This window comes from Perca flavescens, chromosome 18 (genome assembly GCF_004354835.1).
Source record: "Perca flavescens isolate YP-PL-M2 chromosome 18, PFLA_1.0, whole genome shotgun sequence".
NCBI classification, from domain to species: Eukaryota; Metazoa; Chordata; class Actinopteri; order Perciformes; family Percidae; genus Perca; species Perca flavescens.
In genome coordinates, this window is record NC_041348.1 from 16,408,477 (window position 1) to 16,430,343 (window position 21,867).

A 21,867-nucleotide genomic window follows, 5' to 3' on the forward strand; every position below is an offset into this window, starting at 1 on the left:
GGCCATAGTAGGGAGCGTACTTTTTGCGCCACTGCGGGTATGTGGTTGATTTATTGCTTTTTGTTTAGGACGCACACAAACAGATGTACCTTCGCTAGCCATTCCTCCCTAAATGTCGTGCCATCACGTGAAAGGATGTCATTTTTATTCAGTTTTAATCACTGAGGGGACATCAATGTATTTCTGCCACATTCCTATTTTGCTGAGTTGTATCCTCATGTATTGTGAAATCATGTAGGCCTCATGACTTTGTTGTGAAATATTAGATACAAACAAGCCTGTTGGACTGACTAAATGTACTTTATCTTACACCTCTCTGTCCGTGACTCTGTTGTGTTTAATTGTGGCATTTTTCTGTTAGTCTTAAGAATTATACGAAATGACACTTCACTGTATGGAATGTTTAAGTTATTTTGCCTCAGTATCATGTGATACTACCATGGCTTTAGATTTACACCCGCCAACCTGCCAATTGCGGGTAAAAATTTACTTAACATTTTAAAGTTATAGCCAATTTGGCTGGTGCTGAATGAAGCCAAGCATCTGTTTGAATCGGCAGGCTGCAGAAACGATGCAACAAGTCAGTGTTTCCAGATTGGTCTGTTTTCTGCCAAGACAGTTGGGCAGTTTCTTGTGTCATTGGCTTGGAAACTTAATCTTTTTCCTGAAACACTGCTTGTAGTACTAATCCTACATTTTCCCATGAACACCATTTCGTAACGCGTCAGACAACTGCTGGCTACATGCCTATAGCGTGCGTGTTATTGATCACGAGCTATGCTGAAACGGAGAAGACGAACGGACCGGAGCCAAACAAGCCAGAGGAGCTGAAACTAAAGTAAAGTAAAAAGTAAAGTTAGTAAGGAGAAAAAAAAAATGTGGCTAGTAGAAAATCTGATTGGCTGGTAACTTTTAAAATCTACTAGCTGGGTTGGCTGCTGAAAAAAAACTTTAATTTAAAGCCCTGGAAACAAATACAAAAGTGGTACACACAGTTGTTTTCTTTGCATATTTGAAACCACCCTGAACAACCTTTTGTCTTGAGAGGATCAATCTTAAATCCCTTTGTAGAGGTGGAGGGGGTGTTGTTTTTTGTGATGCAGAAAAGCCACATTGCCAACTGAAGCAAAGTATGCACGTGTACATGAAATAATGTGACAAGCAACAGCATCAAGAGGAAGTTTGGGATGTGGTTATTTTGTGAAATGGTGACACGTGCAACTGAACCGGAGGCAAATTAAGGAAATTCTTTATACGTGCAAACAGATGTCCAAACCAGGCAACCTAAAATGCTGAATAGACAAGTCCGTTATGCAATATCACGTAGCCACACCCTCAATTGAACAGTATATTATTATGAATAAAAAGCAAAAGAACAACATGTCAGAAAAATTAGCTGAGGCGAAAACAACGATTCAGACCCTCCCCCAATAACAAAACAACTACATTCATTGAAATGAACAAAACACACAGGGATAACCACGACTAACAGATAACATCAGATTGAATCTACTTGCTGTGTAAGTAATTTATTTATTATTTACTGCTTACTGAAAGAAAATTAATTGTAAAATATGATATTTCAGTGATTTTGTGTCAACAAAAAAATCACTTTAAAGCTCAATGTTTGGCACATTTAACTAACATAGGAGGCTTCTTATTATTATATTATTGGGCTTGGAAGTGGCCTGGATTGTTTTGCAGCATAATCCAGGGCTTGGATCACATTGTGAGTAAAAAATGACTGACCATATGAAGTTTTGATGCATTAAAAACAACACAATTGAAAATTTTCATGTTTGCATAATTAATGCCAAGATTAAAATTGAAATATGAATGCCACTATAAAGCTCATATTTATAATAGAACTGAATTTGGAATTGCATTCATATTTTCTAATTGAATGTACAAAATTCCTGCAACAGCATTGTGAACTTTTCACAATATAGTGTCATTTTTTATTTAACATATGTCTGTAATAGATTTATACTCACGCCAAGTCATATGTTCTATGGAGGCTTTCTTAAAGATCTTACGATGTTGTGTAGACGCAGCAAATAAACAGCTAAGTGGCCTGTTTATTGAGGCCACCACTACATTGGAATTTAAAGAAAGGAAGCGAATTGGCTGTGCTTTGTACAAATTCAACATTAAAAGGACTGCTGTGAATGATAACCAGAGGTGGGAGGGGACAGGTGATTGGGTTAGCATTGGGAGTCGATGGTCACCTCTTTACATTCGCTCATAACAACTCTCCTTTTTACCTTCATTTACTATTTTTTTGCAGTTGTTTATTTGTTCTGTCCATAAATCTGCGATTTCATGCACAACTGCTTACCAGCATTATACACGTGGGTGGGTTTCCCTGTTGAATATACATTTCTTTTTCCAATAGTAATGTAGATGTTGTGTAAAACAAAATAAAATCACCCGTCTTTAATGATTTATCAAAATGTCAACATGCATCCAGGTTGCAGTCCAAGTCCAGGCAGCCTCTTTTATTCATAACAATTACTGATTCTGCACATGGGGCGTCTATCCTTTAATGTTTCAGATGGAATCAGCTTTTTATTTTGAATTGTGAGTTCAAATAGCCTCAAATAGCCTGGTGGATTCAAAAGGTAAGAGGGCTACTTAATCGCCTTCGCAGATTTTTGTAAAAATAAAAAAATAAATAACTGGATGGCTCCCAAAAATCAACTTTGCCGAAGACAGATAGAGACAGTAAAGTACCAAACTTTTTAACAATACTTTGTTTTTATCGTACCTTGACAGCATTTGATCTACTTTGAAGACACAACATGATCTCCATTACTGCTGAAAAACTACATTTTGTTTTTTATTTGTCAATAGGTGAGTTTCTGTTTTTTTTTTAAATTGACTTCTTCCTTTTGACTTCTTAAATCAAATCATATCAGTACAATTTAGTCAAACATTTTGGTGGAATGCTCTCAAAACCATGACAAAGATGCATTCACTAACCCAATTAAAGCTAAATAGTATAGAATGTATGTATGTATGTATTTGTTACTGTATTTATTGTTAGTTTATTTTATATTATTGTTTTAATGTATGCACCTTCAACCAAGACAAATTCCTATTAAGTGCTACATACCTGCCAATAAATCTCTTTCTGATTCTGATGCTGACCAGAAGTGAAAGTCTCATTATTTGTATCCAAAGAATATTCCTATATTATTGAAAAGTGTTTTGTTTTTTCAAATGTTCTTTCTTTGATCAATTTGACAAAGTTAATGTTGGTCAATTTTGAGGGATGTTTTTTAGTAACTTTATGCTACAGTTCAAGGGGCCATCCTGATATGTAACACATTTGGTAAATTACAGCACTAAACGCTGTGCATTCATTGTAAAATGTTGTTTGAAATATTCATGACCAATCTCTGGGCTGAACATTTTACTATGTGTTTCTGCTGTAGGTCTACTGAGTCTACCACTGCTTACAGGTTAGTAAGTTCTATTTATGTTTGATGCCAAAAAAAAAAACACATGCATATTGAGAAATGTTTTAGATTTCTACAACCCTATCTAATAAAAAAGGACTTTTTGTTATTGAGTTTAGTGACACAACCTACAGCTATTGTGCTTTCATTTTTAATTTCTAGAATGTGACAAAATTAGGCTGGTCGGGCCTTCCCGTTGCTCTGGTAGACTTGAGGTCTACCACAGTGACAGTTGGGGAACGGTTTGTGATGATCATTGGAGCATTGCCAATGCTGACGTGGTGTGTCGAGAGCTAAACTGTGGGACAGTTCTTCATGCCAAAAAAGGCGCCTTTTTTGGAGAGGGACAGAACAGAATCTGGTTGGATGATGTTCAGTGTACTGGTCATGAGCCTTCTGTCCTCCAGTGCCCACACAGACCAATGGGAGAAAATAACTGTGGCCACAGTGAAGATGCAGGGGTTGTCTGTTCAGGTAAGACTGGGTTCATTCTTATAGTATATTGTTATCTCAGTTATGTTTGCTTTACACCCACTTATGTTTTATTTAAAGTTGAATTACTGGTTGGATATGACTCAAATTACACACTTTGTTCCTTTATTAAAAGAATAGTTGGACATTTGTCTTTGGGAAATTGGTCTTCTTGCAGAGTTGATAAGATTGATACTACTCTCATATACGTCCATTAAGACTACAGCAACTTAGCTTAGCTTAGCATAAAGACTGGGAATATGGGAAACATAAAAAGGCAAATTGTTAATTTTTACACGAATAGATATGCAGATTATTGAGCTTTGGTGCTGGTAAGTGGATTTTGTCACCTTTGATCAGAGCCAGGCCAGCCCTGTTTCCAGTGTTTCTGCTAAGCTAAGCTAATTGGCTGCTGGCTGTAGACTTATTTTCATTGGATATGAGTGATATCAATCTTCTCATCTAACTTTCTTTTCTGTAAGCAAGGAAGCATATTATCAAAAATATTTTCTTTAAACATTAATTAGGCACTAACCTCTAATCACAGAGTAAGCTCATGAAATGAAATAATATGAAGACCAGAAATGTGGAACTGTGAAGAGAAATTGGGAAATACAGCTGTGGAGAAAAGCAGCTAACGCAGCATTTATCTTAGCAGCTGATCATATTATTGCATCAAAAACCTAGCGATTGTATTGTCAGCAGAGCGTGTGAGCGGAGCTCAAGCAGGAGGATTTTGGATGGCGCGCAGAGCAGATTTTTTAAATGTTGGAGCTTTATCTCCAGCTTTGAGCAGGGGAGTGGAGGGAAAGAACAGCTCCGTGAGTGAGGAGCGGAAATTCTCACTGCTCCACTCCGCTCGCATGGCCTGATTGTCAGATCACAATGTATTGTCTGCTTTAAAATGATTACTATGTGTTGCTATTGCAGCAGAAATACAACAGACAGGTCAGTACATGACCAGCTGCTGTAAAGTACAAAGAGCATTGGACAGAGCCCAGCAAACTGGCACTTCCTGTTTGGCTTTACTTTTCAAACCGTCCATTATTTTTTGCAGTCTGTTCTACTTACACACAATCATTTGTTGTGTATTTGTTGATTTTATTTTAATTTCGATCTACACATTCTGCAGAATATGTGAGAGTGGTCAACGGAAGCAATCGATGCAGCGGTCGAGTGGAAGTCCACCATGATGGCAACTGGAAACGAGTGTGTAATGATTGGACCAAGGCAGACGCTGACGTGGTGTGCCGAGAGATTAACTGTGGCACTCCTGTCGATCAGGCTGAAGTGCTATATTTTGGAGAGACACATGACCTAGGTGGCGTCAAACCCAAGTGTTTTGGGAATGAGAGATCTCTCTCACAGTGCAGACTTCAGGAATTCAAGGAAAGCTGTGTTGGTGCTACTGTTGTCTGTACAAGTAAGTCATCTGTTCAAACTACATCAGTAATTATGTGTTGAATGTTATGTGGTTATTTTCGGATGGCTTCTGAACAAAAATGCCATTTTCTTTTGTTTCTTTTCCACCTGACAGACAAACTACTTCGGCTGAGTAACGGGACTAGTCGGTGCTCTGGCCGAGTGGAAGTCTACCACGACGGACAGTGGGGAACGGTTTGTGATGACAGATGGGGGATGCCGGAAGCAGATGTTGTATGTCGAGAGATGAACTGTGGGAGTGCTCTCTCAGTCCAGTACAGGGCATTTTTTGGCAGAGGTCAGGATCGGGTTTGGTTGGACGATGTTGAGTGTACTGGTCATGAGAAGTCTCTTGCTGACTGCCCTCACAGAGGTTTTGGAGAAAATGACTGTGACCACAATGAAGATGCTGGTGTTGTATGCTCAGGTAAAACATGCTTTACTATGTGTACGTACATTACATGAATGAAATCAGGTTCAAAATCCTGATGACACCCCAATTTTGAGTGCCAGAGCAATATAAAAAACAAACATTAAACAAATAAAATTATGACTTTGTACTTCACCAAAACAAGAGCTGAAAATACCACACTTAAATTTTTTGTTTTTAAACTCCTGCATGTACTGTATACTGAACTGGAATTTTCATAAACATTGCTTACAAATTTCTACTAGAAAATTACTAAATTAGAAAATCCTGTGCAGCGTGAAACCATCATCTTTTTGCTGTTTGTCTTTTATAGTTGTTCTTTGGTGCATTATCACATATTTAGAGGCAGTGCTGTTCTACTTGCCACAAATCCTATTTATGCCATTGTTGAAATATTGACATTTTTCTTTAACATTTTAAATACAATATCTTCTTAATTGCTTTCCAGATTCAGTCAGATTGTTCAATGGGACGGACCGCTGCTCTGGCAGAGTGGAGGTCTTCCACAATGGCCAATGGGGGAAAATTTGTAATAACTGGGGCAATGAAGATGCTGCAGTGGTGTGTAAGGAACTCAATTGTGGCCCTCCAAAACCAACTCAAGAAAGCTTCAATTTTGGTGACAGTGGACTGAAAGCCTATACAAGTAGATGCTCTGGCAATGTGACCTCTATCTCCCAATGCACACTTCAAGAATTGGCAGGGAGATGTGAAGCTGTTTCTCTTTCATGTGGAGGTAAGACACAAAAGATAGGAATTTACCATACTGTAGCACAGTTTAACTAGAATAGCAAAAGACAATGTGGTCATTAAAAACAAGATTGGCCTATCTACGTGCATTAAATCTTCTTCTTACTTACTTAAATGGCCTGATTGTGATAAATAAGTAACTACCTTAATAACTACAAAACTGAGTACATTTGACAGTCCAGATGAAGCCCACTGTTTCATAATTTGACTTTAGCTCGTCATTACTTTTAACATGAGTGGATCTGTCCTCAGGTAATCCACTAAGGCTTGTCAATGGCACTGACAGATGTTCTGGTAGAGTGGAGGTTCAGCATGATGGCCAGTGGGGAACGGTGTGTGATGACGAGTGGGACATCAAAGATGCTGAGGTGGTGTGCAGAGCCATGGACTGTGGAACAGCTAAGACAGCCAAATCCAGTTCCTTCTTTGGTCAAGGCCAAGGACCCATCTGGCTGGATGATGTAGGCTGTATCGGTAATGAGACGTCTCTTATGCACTGCCGAAATTCCACCCTCGGAGTACATAACTGTGGTCATGGGGAAGATGCCGGTGTGGTGTGCTCAGGTATCATCTCGGTTATTGTTAGCATGTTATTTACTTTATTTTACAGTGTTTTTATGCTTACATTTATCCGTCGCCCCTAATGCTTCAAATGAATATTTTGCTGATTATTGTCAATAATAATATCATAGTTGTTTCTGCTACAATATCAATCAGAATATCACATACAATTTGAATTAACCAGTTATTCTTTTCAAACGTGTCCAAACCCCAACTAACTAATGGCTGATTCTCTCTTCTCTCTACAGCTAACATTAGACTGATGAATGGGACTGACCAGTGCTCAGGCAGGGTGGAGTTCTACCATGGTGGCCTGTGGTCAGCAGCATATAATCTTAACTGGGGAATGAATGAAGCTGCAGTGGTGTGCAGAGAGATGAATTGTGGAGATCCTGTCAAGTTCTCAGGATCATATGGTCAGGGGAGACATTCAAGAGGGTATACGATCAGTTGTAGCGGTAGAGAGAGCTCTCTCACACTGTGCACACTGAGAGAATATGTCAGGACCGGGCAAGATCGCTTTGAAGAGGCATCTGTCAAATGTTCAGGTAAGACTTGAAGTTGAATTGAAATTTGAATTCCCCTCACATGCCTGGTATGTGCTAGCAAGCTAACACAGCTGCAATGATAGTCTGCCAAGGTGCAGTGGCCCATGCATTCATGTTAGGCCTATTTCAACACCTGCTGAGGCAGGTTCCGAAAGGAAGGCCAAGCTAGCCTTAGCTGCCCATTTTTACGTGTCAAGATATGGTGACAATATGACAAATGACCAGACTGTCAAATCAATGAGTCCAGTAATAGTCCAGCAACCTCATTACTCCGTATGTTACCTCGTCATTTAAATCATGGATTAACTAACATAGTCAAGGAATAATGCAAAAATCTGAGATGGGACCCAGCAACAACTAACAATGTTGGTGCCCCCCCCTTATCTGGGGTTTCAGTTGGAACACTTATGTACGGGGCGCTATCACGGCAGAAAAATAATTACAATTTCTTCTTTTAGGTAATTACAACTTTGACCAAAAAAGTACACAAATAAAAACAAACACCAAAGATGGACTGTAAATTCATATAACAACTGTCATTTCCAGGTAATGTGAAGTTGTCTGATGGGCCCAGTCAATGTGCTGGAAGAGTGGAGTTCTACGACAATGGCCAGTGGGGGAATGTGTGTGGTGAATCCTGGGATGTGAATGATGGAAATGTGGTGTGCAGACAGCTGGACTGCGGGAGGGCTCATAAAATTACCACTGTGGCTGAGTATGGCCATGGTACGGGACAGACCTGGATTGATCAAATTAGATGCAATGGAATGGAGTCAACACTGAGTCAGTGCCCACAGAGACCATTTAGAGACAAAACTTGCAACACAAGCTCAGTTGCTGGTGTTGTCTGCACAGGTAAGAAAAAGCATACAAAAATGACAAACGATAATACAGTCTTGTTTGTTGTTCAGTTGTATCCCTCCCATAACTATGTCAATTTCATGTATGTTTTTTTTTCGCTTAGTTTTACAAAACTTGATTCTATATATTGCCACTTTCAATCTCATTCCCACATGGCTTGACAGAAAAGTTCACACTTACTTGGTGTTTCAACCACATTTTCTGGTCTTCCTCCGCAGAAACAGTAGAGTTGCTCAGTTGTCATCAAGATGGTTTAGTCGTTATTAAATATCTACATATGGAATTTCGGTCATGTGATAATAGGGGCTTGTAAATGCTGGGGGGCGTAACTCCTGCCACTGGTCAAAGATCAAGAATGACCTTTCAAGCTGAACACAGTTTTTTCATTGCTCTCAGTGCAATATTCAGTGTCCCCATTAACTTCATGACTACATTTTAAATTCCTCAATCCATCATATGAAAGAAAGGAAAGAAAAAAATAGATTGTCTCACTCTGCCTGTTAAGGCTGTATTAAATCTATAGTTGAATAAATTAATACAACTGATGCAGGTAACTTGTCTTTCTACTGATTAGGGTTTTATCAGCACGTCACAGGTTCTTATATTATATAAAAACCCTCATACATGCTTTCATTACCTCCCGTTTGGACTACTGCAATGGAGTCCTGTCTGGGGTCCCCAGCAAAACCCTAAACAGGCTCCAGTATGTCCAAAACTCGGGAGAGTGGGGACTTTTCCCGGTGGGCCAGTAGTGTTTCAAGGCCGCGCGGGCCGGTCTGATAATAGTTCTACATTGAAAGTTCTTAGCAACACCATCCGGCGGCCTGGTGTGCGGCCGCTGCCCGCTGGTCAAACTGTGCAGCCTCTGCTCAACCTGTACGGCAGGCCGCAGCAGCCTCTTATTTCAATACAAACACAGGCCAATCAGAAAGCACTAACGGTCACAACCATGTCTAGGATTTTCATAAATATAGGGGGATCAGTGAGCGGCCCCTGCCCAAATGACATAGCCATGGTCGGCCTATGATGTAAAGACATCGAACACCTCTTTTTTTCTTCATCACGTTTGGAAGTCTATCGGAAACGTTAACAGACAGTGTGAGTGTAATGATAGAAAGCCAAAAAATAAAGGGAAAGCTGGTGCTGAGATGGTCAAACTCAAAAGGAAAAAAATCATGTTGCTGTGCCCAATTAAGTCCTGCATCAAATATAAATTCCTCCTTCTCACCTACAAATCCCTCCATGCCCTGGCCCCACAGTACCTCTCCGACCTCCATCCATACACCCAACTTGAAACCTTAGGTCCTCAGACACTGGCCTGCTCTCCATTCCCCACACCAGGCTCTGTGCCTTTGGAGACAGAGCCTTTAGTGTTGCAGCCCCATCCCTCTGGAACATCCTCCCTGCAGATATGTGAAATGCTACATCCCTGGACACATTTAAAAAAACTCCTGAAACACCACCTGTTTACCACAGCCTACTATAACCTCCCTTACTACAGCCACTGTAATTCTGTAAAGTGTCCTTGGGTTTCATGAAAGGCGCTATATAAATAAAAGTTATTATTATTATTATTATTATTATTATTAATGCTGTCAGTTAAACGCGTTATTAACGGCGTTACCGCAAACCCATTGTAACGGAGTCAATTTTTTTTTATCGCAAGATTAACGTTCTTTTTGGCCTAGCAAACTTTATAGTTTTTTCACATGCTGTTGCAACAACTAGTAAAGTTAGAAAAACTACAACACCACACCGGATCTAGCTAGACCGGAAACAAAACAAAGGCACGCCACACGCACTTGTTTGGGCTTGCAAGCCGGCCAAAGAGTAGTAGGCTAACGTTACATTTTGAGTGGATGGTGAGCGTGTGACGCCGAAATGGATTCCAATAACATTCTGAATGGAAAGTTTACTTTTAAAAAGTTGCCAAATGGTTCCATTGACAAGACTAACGTGATTTGATATTGGTGTTTTGTCGCGACAAAAGCACAATTAAGCCGATCCACTTTTCCATGTTGATAAGAGTATTAAAATGAGAAAAAATAATGGGACAAAAAGAAATCAAGGGACATTTAGAATAGATAAAAATGTGCGATTAATTGCAAGTTAACTATGACATTAATGCTATTAATCCCGATTAAATATTTTAATTGTTTGACAGCACTAATTATTATATTCATATTTTTCAAATGTATTGTCTTCCAAATCTGAATAGTGTGCAATGTATCAATGTGCAATCTTTTTTGATTATCTGTCATATATTTGACTACATTAAAATTAATTTGAAATGTCTGATACCATATAATCATTTTAGTTTACTCTACATTACAGGAAGTTTGGAGGTCCGGTTGGCTAATGGTAGAGATGAATGCTCTGGCAGAGTAGAGGTCCGTCATGGCAATGTGTGGCAAACAGTTTGTGACACAGACTGGACCCTGAGTAAAGCTGGGGTGGTGTGTGAGCAGCTGGAATGTGGAAATGCATTGAGCGCTCCTGGCGCTGCCCATTTTGGCCAAGGCAGTGGATCAGTAGTGGAGGCTAGCAATTCATGTTTTGACAATGTGACATCTCTTCAGCAATGCTCACTCAAAGGTTTCAGAGGATCAAGGTGTGGGCACGAACATGATGCTTCTGCTCTATGTGCAGGTAATAGCTTTTAATTTATGTGTTTGAAATTCTCTCATGCAGTTGGACAAATATGATATCACCAGCATTTGTTTCACATATGTATACTGTTTACACACGTAAAAACAGTGGAGTGGAAAATAATTACACATACTTCTTCAATAAAGTGCAATCATCCCTTAAAGAAATAGTTCGACATTTTAGGAAATACACTAACTTGCTTTGTTGTCAAGAGTTAGATGTAAAGACCGATACCACACTCTGTAAGGTAAATAAGTAACTGGAGCCAAAATCTGGTTGGCTAAGCTTAGGATACAAACTGGTAAAAATATGAAACAGCTACCCTAAATGAATTACAAACAGATATAAAGTGCTAATTAGTTAGCTTTATGGCCTTGACACACCAACCCGATGGTTGACCGTCGGCAGAAAAGGCAGTCGGACAGATCAGTCAGCTCTCCGAGGTCCAAAAAGTGCCTTGGAACCCACCGAAGCGACGCCGACTTGAGCGTACTTTCTGAGCGAGACGTAATACAAAAAATTAATAACCAGAAATGACGAACGCGTCACATGGGTCTGGCTTCTCCAGCTGACCAATAATGGCGGCTTGTTCAAAATACGATCTCGTATTTTACATAATATTTCACTGAAAAGTGTTTCTGAAAACATTTTAAGCGAGAAATAGGCCATACAGTTGCTGAATCTGTCTTCATTTGAGATCGACAAAGGTTAGTTTAAAAAAATGTCGTCAGATTTTGAGAGGCATTGTTGGAAAAGCAAAGGACAATGTCATTAAAAACAAGATTGGCCTATCTATGTGCATTAAATCTTCTTCTTACTTACTTAAATGGCCTGATTGTGATAAATAAATAACTACCTTAATAACTACAAAACTGAGTACATTTGACAGTCCAGATGAAGCCCACTGTTTTATAATTTGACTTTAGCTCGTCATTACTTTTAACATGAGTGGATCTGTCCTCAGGTAATCCACTAAGGCTTGTCAATGGCACTGACAGATGTTCTGGTAGAGTGGAGGTTCAGCATGATGGCCAGTGGGGAACGGTGTGTGATGACGAGTGGGACATCAAAGATGCTGAGGTGGTGTGCAGAGCCATGGACTGTGGAACAGCTAAGACAGCCAAATCCAGTTCCTTCTTTGGTCAAGGCCAAGGACCCATCTGGCTGGATGATGTAGGCTGTATCGGTAATGAGACGTCTCTTATGCACTGCCGACATTCCACCCTCGGAGTACATAACTGTGGTCATGGGGAAGATGCCGGTGTGGTGTGCTCAGGTATCATCTTGGTTATTGTTACCATGTTATTTACTTTATTTGACACAGTGTTTTTATGCTTACATTTATCCGTCGTCTCTAATGCTTCAAATGAATATTTTGCTGATTATTGTCAATAATAATATCATAGTTGTTTCTCCTACAATATCAATCAGAATATCACATACAATTTGAATTAACCAGCTATTCTTTTCAAACGTGTCCAAACCCCAACTAACTAATGGCTGATTCTCTCTTCTCTCTACAGCTAACATTAGACTGATGAATGGGACTGACCAGTGCTCAGGCAGGGTGGAGTTCTACCATGGTGGCCTGTGGTCAGCAGCATATAATCTTAACTGGGGAATGAATGAAGCTGCAGTGGTGTGCAGAGAGATGAATTGTGGAGATCCTGTCAAGTTCTCAGGATCATATGGTCAGGGGAGACATTCAAGAGGGTATACGATCAGTTGTAGCGGTAGAGAGAGCTCTCTCACACTGTGCACACTGAGAGAATATGTCAGGACCGGGCACGATCGCTTTGAAGAGGCATCTGTCAAATGTTCAGGTAAGACTTGAAGTTGAATTGAAATTTGAATTCCCCTCACATGCCTCGTATGTGCTAGCAAGCTAACACAGCTGCAATGATAGTCTGCCAATGTGCAGCGGCCCATGCATTCATGTTAGGCCTATTTCAACACCTGCTGAGGCAGGTTCCGAAAGGAGGGGGGCCAAGCTAGCCTTAGCTGCCCATTTTTACGTGTCAAGATATGGTGACAATATGACAAATGACCAGACTGTCAAAGTCAAAGCAATGAGTCCAGTAATAGTCCAGCAACCTCTTTACTCCGTATGTTACCTCGTCATTTAAATCATGGAGTAACTAACATAGTCATGGAATAATGAAAAAATCACAGATGGGACCCAGCAACAACTAACAATGTTGGAGGCCCCCCTATCTGGGTTTCAGTTGGAACACTTATGTAGGGGGCACTATCACGGCAGAAAAATAATAACGTAAAACTTAAATTTCTTCTTCTAGGTAATTACAACTGACCAAAAAAGTACACAAATAAAAAGAAACACCAAAGTTGGACTGTAAATTCATATAACAACTGTCATTTCTAGGTAATGTAAAGTTGTCTGATGGGCCCAGTCAATGTGCTGGAAGAGTGGAGTTCTACGACAATGGCCAGTGGGGGAATGTGTGTGGTGAATCCTGGGATGTGAATGATGGAAATGTGGTGTGCAGACAGCTGGACTGCGGGAGGGCTCATAAAATTACCACTGTGGCTGAGTATGGCCATGGTACGGGACAGACCTGGATTGATCAAATTGAATGCAATGGAATGGAGTCAACACTGAGTCAGTGCCCACAGAGACCATTTAGAGACAAAACTTGCAACACAAGCTCAGTTGCTGGTGTTCTCTGCACAGGTAAGAACAATGAAAAAAATGACAAAAGATAATACAGTATGTATTGTATTGCTCCCATAACTATGTCAATTTCATGTATGTTTTTTTTTTCGCTTAGTTTTACAAAACTTGATTCTATATATTGCCACTTTCAATCTCATTCCCACATGGCTTGACAGAAAAGTTCACACTTACTTGGTGTTTCAACCACATTTTCTGGTCTTCCTCTACAGAAACAGTAGAGTTGCTCAGTTGTCATGAAGATTTTTTAGTCGTTATTAAATACCTACTTTTGGAATTTTGGTCATGTGATAATAGGGGCTTGTAAATGCTGGGGGGCGTAACTCCTGCCACTGGTCAAAGATCAAGAATGACCTTTCAAGCTGAACACAGTTTTTTCATTGCTCTCAGTGTGACATTCAGTGTTCCCATTAACTTCATGACTACATTTTAAATCCCTCAATCCATCATATGAAAGAAAGGAAAGAAAAAATAGATTGTCTCACTCTGCCTGTTAAGGCTGTATTAAATCTATAAATTAATACAACTGATGCAGGTAACTTGTTTTTCTACTGATTAGTGTTTTATCAGCACGTCACAGGTTCTTATATTATATAGAAACCCTCATACATGCTTTCATTACCTCCCGTTTGGACTACTGCAATGGGTCCCCAGCAAAACCCTAAACAGGCTCCAGTATGTCCAAAACTCTGCTGCCAGGTCTTGGTGTGGGTGAGGACCCTGGCAGCAGAGTTTTGGACATAAGGGCGGAGTGGCAATCGGGACTCAGGAGAGTGGGGACTTTTCCCGGTGGGCCAGTAGTGTTTTGAGGTCGCAAGGGCCGGTCTGATAATAGTTGCAAGTGATAATGCAAGTTCTTAGCAACACCATCCGGCCGCTGCCCGCTGGTCAAACTGTGCAGCCTCTGCTCAACCTGTACGGCAGGCCGCAGCAGCCTCTTATTTCAATACAAACACAGGCCAATCAGAAAGCACTAACGGTCACAACCATGTCTAGGATTTTCATAAATTTAGTGGGATCAGTGAGCGGCCCCTCCCCAAAATGGCATAGCCCTGGTCGGCCTATGACGTAAAGACATCAAACACCTCTTTTTTTTCTTCGTCACGTTTGGAAGTCTATCGGAAACGTTAACAGACAATGTGAGTCTAATGATAGAAAGCCAAAAAATAAAAGGGAAAGGTGGTGCTGAGATGGTCAAACTCAAAAGGAAAAAAAGGGATTGTGTTGCTGTGCCCAATTCCAAGTCCTGCATCAAATATAAAATCCTCCTTCTCACCTACAAATCCCTCCATGCCCTGGCCCCACAGTACCTCTCCGACCTCCATCCATACACCCAACTTGAAACCTTAGGTCCTCAGACACTGGCCTGCTCTCCATTCCCCACACCAGACTCTGTACCTTTGGAGACAGAGCCTTTAGTGTTGCAGCCCCATCCCTCTGGAACATCCTCCCTGCAGATATGTGAAATGCTACATCCCTGGACACATTTAAAAAAACTCCTGAAACACCACCTGTTTACCACAGCCTACTACAACCTCCTTTAGTACAGCCACTATAATTCTGTAAAGTGTCCTTGGGTTTCATGAAAGGCGCTATATAAATAAAAGTTATTATTATTATTATATTCATATTTTTTAAATCTGAATAGTGTGCAATGTAAGGAATGAAGTACTTCACTACTGTTCTTTTTTTGATTAATTATCTGTCATATATTTTACCACATTAAAATGAATTTGAAATGTCTGATACCATATAATCATTTTAGTTTACTCTACATTACAGGAAGTTTGGAGGTCCGGTTGGCTAATGGTAGAGATGAATGCTCTGGCAGAGTAGAGGTCCGTCATGGCAATGTGTGGCAAACAGTTTGTGACACAGACTGGACCCTGAGTAAAGCTGAGGTGGTGTGTGAGCAGCTGGAATGTGGAAATGCATTGAGTGCTCCTGGTGCTGCCCATTTTGGCCAAGGCAGTGGATCAGTAGTGGAGGCTAGCAATTCATGTTTTGACAATGTGACATCTCTTCAGCAATGCTCACTCAAAGGTTTCAGAGGATCAAGGTGTGGGCACGAACATGATGCTTCTGCTCTATGTGCAGGTAATAGCTTTTAATTTGTGTTCGAAATTCTCTCATGCAGTTGGACAAATATGACATCACCAGCATTTGTTTCACAATGTATACCGTTTACACACTGTGAAACAGCTACCCTAAATGAATTACAAACAGATATAAAGTGCTTAAGAGGAGCTGGTCAGTTTTGTTACCTTCAGACAGAGCGAGGTGAGCAGGTTTCCTCTTTCCAGTTTTTATGCTAAGCTAAGCTAACCAGCAGCTGGCTCTAGTTATGTTTACGTAACTAACGCTCAGCACAAAAGCAAATTAGCATATTTCAAAATTCAGAATGCCTAGCTGTTGCTTTAATGTTTCACCTGCATGACAAAAGTGACATAACATAAGTCATATTCCACATAATTTTTCTGTCAGTCCACCATTGTTTCCCTTTTTGCTGTTGAAATTACAACTGATATGATGGTGGGACAAAGAGTACTTTCAAAATGAAAATGTATGTGTATTAGTACATGCAAATGTAATTACAACAACATATATACTAAAATTCTATGTAAATACATGTCTCCAGGACTGTCCCATTTGGACTCACTTCATTTCTGTTTTCATATGCAGAACAGATACGGGCGGTCGGCGGCTCAGGTCAATGCTCTGGTAGAGTGGAGATCTTCTATAAAGGCCAGTGGGGAACTGTGTGTGATGATGAGTGGGGAATGAGCAATGCTGATGTGGTATGTAGACAGCTTGGCTGTGGTCATGCCGTTTCTGCTCCTATGAGTGCCCACTTCGGTAGAGGCACTGGCCCAATATGGCTGGATAATGTGGAATGTAGAGGCGAAGAGTCTGCTCTCACACATTGTACGCATCCCGGTTTTGGAGTAAATAACTGTGGGCACGGTGAAGATGCTGGTGTTATCTGTTTAGGTAAGAGGCCTGGCTCATTTTTAATCTGTGAATGACCTTCCAACAGGTATTAGATGAAGCTCCGTTTGCTGTTATGAAAACACTTATTATCTGTTTCAGGTGCGCTACAGAAGCCCCAAATCACTTTCAGTCCGGCTCCGGAGGTAAACTGGGGTGAAAGAGTTGAGATCACCTGCAGTGTAGTAACAGAGCACATGGGTGGGACATTCGTCCTTAAAAAGACTCAAGGATCATTTCAAATGGAAAAATTCTCAGAGAACGAAGCTGCAACATTTATCTTACCTAGAGCGGACTTCAGCCAAAGGGGGTCATACTTCTGTGAATATCAGAAGAAATTACCCAATCAAGTCATCTATTATCCTCAAGGAAATACTGCTGATCTCTCTGTCAAAGGTATTGTGTGCTTTGTTTTCATCCAATTGAATATAATTGTTGGAAATTTGACTGTGCAAGATTTCAAACAGGTTTTATGATCCATATAAATTTGTAAAAGTTGGTTTTCTATTCTGCAGTGAAATTGGAGAAGCCCATCATCTCCCTGACATCTCCACATGCAATGGTGATCTACAGCCCTGACAAAATATCGGTCACCAAAGGCAGCAGCTTCTCCATCACATGCTCCATTCACTCTACATATCCGGGAGGTTTCTTCTATCTGACAAAGTCTAACAAGAGCACAGTTGCTTCATTGCCAGCATTTGGCCACTCTATCTTCTACATGGCCTACTTTGAATTCCCTGCGCTCGATTATACAAACCAAGGAGAGTATAACTGTGTCTACGGGCTTAACATTTCCTCAATGTCCTTCTGTTCTCTTCCCTCCAAGTCACTTCAAGTCACTGTAATTGGTAAGACCCAAAGAGTCCTTGAGAGTGTATTTGTCTTATTAGAACTAGTTTTCTCCCTCGCTAACTCTACTACATTATCTTTTAACCCCTACAGCAACTTCATCCTCTTCAGTGGTCTCAGGACTAGTGGGTGGGCTGGTGGTGTTGTTACTCGTGCTGGTTATAGGTTACCTGGTCTGGAGAAGAAGAAGGCAAGGTGCTGGTAAGTGGCACACTTCTTATTTTACAAATTTAGCCCGATGCCCCCTTTGTTTTACGGTTATATAATGTGTTTAGATTGTTTAAAGCTGCACCAAGTAATATTGTATATTATCAATGACATTTTTTTTTTTATTATAATATGAAATTTGCAGCCTGTCGTGACACACACCCACTAATAATTATCACTTGACTGTGCAGTTCAACCGCAACTTTACTGTTTTGATTCACATAGTGTCATTTTTGTCGGCAAAAAAATAAAAACAGATTACCTTAGCAACTAGTTTGTGAACATAGTGGATCATTTTTCAGCAAAAGGTGATAATACGTTGGTGTTGGGTTTACAGATTGTTTCTGCCGACTCCAAGAGGTTCATTATGAAAAAACAACAATATGTAACTTATAATTATCATCCAATTTTGCATTTCCCAACAGCACGAAGAAGGGTTTTAACATCTTTCAGCTCATTGTTTCGGATTTTCCGGCACGCAACTGTTTCGGTTCAGTCTTTGAGCTGCAGCACACAGCCGTTTCTCGAGCTGCCCAGCACCACAGCAGACAGGCAATGTTAGGGACTAGCTGGTGAACATAGTGAAGCATTAAGCAGCTAAAGAACCAGATATTTTTCAGTTATTGAGCTAAACATATCTAAAGGGATAGTGAACTTGCACTGTAAGCACCAAATTAATGCTAATGTTGCTCAGAGAGGCTTATGGAATGTGTCAATGTTGTGTTTATTGCTTGTTGGGCTAATGCAGTTTAATGCAGGTTTATAAATGACAGATTTAGTTTCTCTAGATTTCCCCTGTATATGATTCAGCTTAAACTAAACAAATTTTTTGTACTACTTTTTAGGTACCATTGTTCAGTTTAGTAACAGGTTTGGAGGAGCAATAATGCAGGACTTGGATGAAAGGAGTAATGGAGCATTCAATGGAAGGTAGTAAAAAAGGAGAACGTAGCTGATGTTATTTGTCAAGATATATAAGTTTTATTTATTACATCAAACAACTTGAAATACATCCTTCTGATTGCGTTTGTCACCCTCCTTATCTCCCTCAGAATCCACAATACCCAAGTGAATGAGAATGCACAGAGTAGCAGCCCGGAACACAACAATGCTGATGTTGATAACTCTGTTGAGAGGGTCCCTGAAGACCTGGCTGGGAGAGTGTGTTATGAGCGTCAACCACTCGTTCTCTCGTGATAACAAAATGCTTCAAGGAATCACCTGTCATGTAATTTCACTAAATTCAAGGGTGAAAAATAGAGCTGGGACATATGTAAGGGATAATCACCTCAAGGAAGGGCAATAAATAGTTTGATATGCCCGGCTTGTGGACGGTTTACCGTCCCCTGCCTTGAGGTGATTATCCCGTTTATTCTACTTCTTGCTTGCCAACATAATAAAACAATTCAAATGCTTTAATAATTATGCTTTTTCTTATTTGTATTGCATACTTTTGAGTTAATCTCCCTCAACAAAAAAAAAGTAGTCCCCTTTAGAACTACGGTGAATAACGTTAGCTCAGCTCCTATAGCAACCACACATCAAACATGCATTCCTTATTCCGAATAATTTTTATTTGCAGTAAATGTATAACAAAATTATTGATTCATTTATGTGTAATAAACTGGACATTCCCATTGATTGTAAAATGGGACATATTGAAGGGCATAGGGAAAGATGAATCGGACGAGGTAGGCTGAGAGGATTGCGCAGCTTGAGGAGGAGAGATGCTTGCTGCGGAGGCCTGCTGGGGTGCGGACAACACCCGACTCCAAACTTTTTTTTCCCGTGTTGGATGGGGCCCAGTAGCTTTTGAGGCTGGATTCACACCTGCAAAAAAAATAATAAAAAATGTACATTTGCAGTAGGCTTCAGGTTATTATTACCACAATGAATTTATAACCTAGGCTTAGGCTCACCTGTGTCCCGTAACAGACATGATTTGTCTGGACTCCAGCCCGGCCTCAGACAGACGACGGACAGCCGTGCTTCTAAGACTGTGGTTGGTGTATCTGTTGGTCATACCAGCTGCTTTGGACAATCGTGGAAGCATGTCCCCCAGGTAGTTCTTCCCCATCGGCTGTGTGGAGTACCAGATATGTGGTTTGGGGTCCTTCAGTGGATGGAGGTAGAAGGCGGTGACACCCGGCGGACGTCTGGTGAGATATTTTTTGAAGCTCAGGACTGGACATCTGGGGTTGCCTGGCTCCGCATACATTGCGCCTCGGAGGTTTTCTTTGTTTGGGTCATTTGAATGTTTGTGGTTCTTCGTCTCCGGATTGAACGACAAACTAACGTATTCATCCCCGGCGTCATCCACTTTTATGGCGAATGAGGACGCAGTCAGTTCCCGAGTGCCCTCCCTGCCTCGCCAAGCAAAGCTGGAGGTCAAACCAAACTTTGGAAACTAGACCTAACGCGGTGTCCGGGGAGAGAGCTGTGGATTCACGCAGCAATTTCAGGTCAGCCTCGGTGACGTGGGGGTGGTGTTTTGCCTTGTCTTGGCCATTCTTTCGATGTGTTTTTATTATGGATTTGAAAACCCTGTTGCTGGTGGTAAACTCCCTGTCCGCATATAAATTGAACCTTGAGAAATGACGGTTCAGTGAGGCTCTGATGCCGGTCATCGTTGCCACACTGTAGGGCTTGCCTACTACGCTTTGAACTGTAGCATAAAAACGTCTTAACAAATTGTTTAGTTCTTCGGCGCTGCAGGTGTCCGGGTCAGTTGTCACTGTCAGTCTATCCTTCTGCTGGCTCTTCCACTCGGTGAAAACCTTCATAGCAAAGGCAGTTGCCTTTTTTGTGTTTGATTGCAGGGCCCCGTCTTCAATTGTAAGCAGCTCCTCATCTGTCAGATCTCGGAAACAGGTACCCTGGGCCTTGTCTTTTTCTTTTGTCATGTCATCCTCGTCGCTCTTCAACCAGTCCTCAAATGTCTTCCCTACTCCAAATATATTAAAATTGACAATGATGAATTTGTCCATTTTAAAGACACTGTAATATTTAGAACTAGCTAGCCTACAGCGAATAATGTTAGCTCAACTGTAGCTCAACTGTAGCTAACGTTAATAGTTTGTATAGCAACCACACAAGGCTGCATCTGATCACTGACGTTAGTTTAATAAGGTAGTTGCTACATTGTATCTCGCTTGCAAAACTATGTAGGCCTATCAACTGACCCTCCGATAGATTTCAGACACGTTTTAGAAACTTTTTTAAACAAGGTTTATTTTTACAATGGACCTCATGTTTGAAATTTCTGTGATAGAAAAAAAATACAAGCGGCGTATTGATCTACTATTTGATGACGCTGTGCTCAGTCAGCGGGCAATACACAGCGGGCAATATGCCGGGTTAATGCCCTCCTCCCAGCCAATCAGAATCAAGCATTCTTAAACGAAGTAAGGGTTAATCCTCCGCCGAAGTCCATTAATACCTGACAATGGACACCTCGAAGGGCATTAACCCGCTTATACCATGGTCACTTGCCAAATAACATTTTTAAAACATTAGTTATTTTAATTAGTTTTACAATCAAAATCTAAAGTTTATCCAAACAATAACTCCGTTTGCCTGGTTACGCCTGACGGTTTGACTAATACCTGGAACAATCATTCCCATCCATCAGGTTCTTATGCAATGCAAACGTTATTCTCTCCAACAGGAATTAGGAAGAACCTTAGATACGACTTACCTCCCTTAGCAACCAGAGATATTTATATAGTCCGCTCAGCTGATAGAACCCTTCAGTTTAGCTACGAGCCAGAAAGCTAACGCTATGCTAGCAAGATCCAAAGTCAATAACATTGTGTACAGTTGGCAATCAGTAGAAATAATTTGACAGTATGTTGAACAACAAGACAAGCTAGCTATCCAGCCATGTCATTGTCCCCAAAACAATATAACGACTTTTACGAAGAATTTGATCCGCAATGTGTAACGTTACTGTCGGCTGCAGCGGCGCAGCCTGAA

At 40.7% G+C, this 21,867-nt stretch overlaps 1 protein-coding gene across 4 annotated transcripts; it reads left to right on the forward strand.

Annotated features, from left to right (window-relative positions):
* The first annotated feature begins 19 nt into the window (after nucleotides 1-19).
* Nucleotides 20-19,756, forward strand: LOC114573699 (deleted in malignant brain tumors 1 protein). 4 transcript variants are annotated; one of them, XM_028606002.1, is made up of 22 exons: nucleotides 1,354-1,520; nucleotides 2,555-2,621; nucleotides 2,776-2,853; nucleotides 3,438-3,464; nucleotides 3,624-3,935; nucleotides 5,065-5,355; nucleotides 5,470-5,781; nucleotides 6,233-6,520; nucleotides 6,787-7,098; nucleotides 7,344-7,643; nucleotides 8,190-8,498; nucleotides 10,839-11,153; nucleotides 12,118-12,429; nucleotides 12,677-12,976; nucleotides 13,537-13,845; nucleotides 15,628-15,942; nucleotides 16,528-16,836; nucleotides 16,936-17,229; nucleotides 17,349-17,684; nucleotides 17,779-17,886; nucleotides 18,738-18,822; nucleotides 18,945-19,756. In XM_028606002.1, the coding sequence occupies exons 3-22, from the start codon at nucleotides 2,802-2,804 to the stop codon at nucleotides 19,087-19,089; spliced, it is 5,031 nt and encodes a 1,676-aa protein (XP_028461803.1). In that variant the 5' UTR covers nucleotides 1,354-1,520; nucleotides 2,555-2,621; nucleotides 2,776-2,801; the 3' UTR covers nucleotides 19,090-19,756. The 4 variants fall into 4 exon arrangements, with proteins under 4 accessions (XP_028461804.1, XP_028461803.1, XP_028461802.1 ...); XM_028606003.1 differs by lacking the exons at nucleotides 1,354-1,520; nucleotides 2,555-2,621 and adding an exon at nucleotides 20-37; XM_028606001.1 differs by lacking the exon at nucleotides 2,555-2,621.
* Nucleotides 19,757-21,867: the final 2,111 nt, after the last annotated feature.

Bases quoted from the DNA above. Each gene is read 5' to 3' on its own strand.
- LOC114573699 (XM_028606003.1), top strand. From the start codon at position 2,802: ATGATCTCCATTACTGCTGAAAAACTACATTTTGTTTTTTATTTGTCA. The intron at 2,854-3,437 runs GTGAGTTTCTGT...TTTCTGCTGTAG, and splicing joins TGTTTTTTATTTGTCAATAG to GTCTACTGAGTCTACCACTG. The intron at 6,521-6,786 runs GTAAGACACAAA...ATCTGTCCTCAG, and splicing joins TGTTTCTCTTTCATGTGGAG to GTAATCCACTAAGGCTTGTC.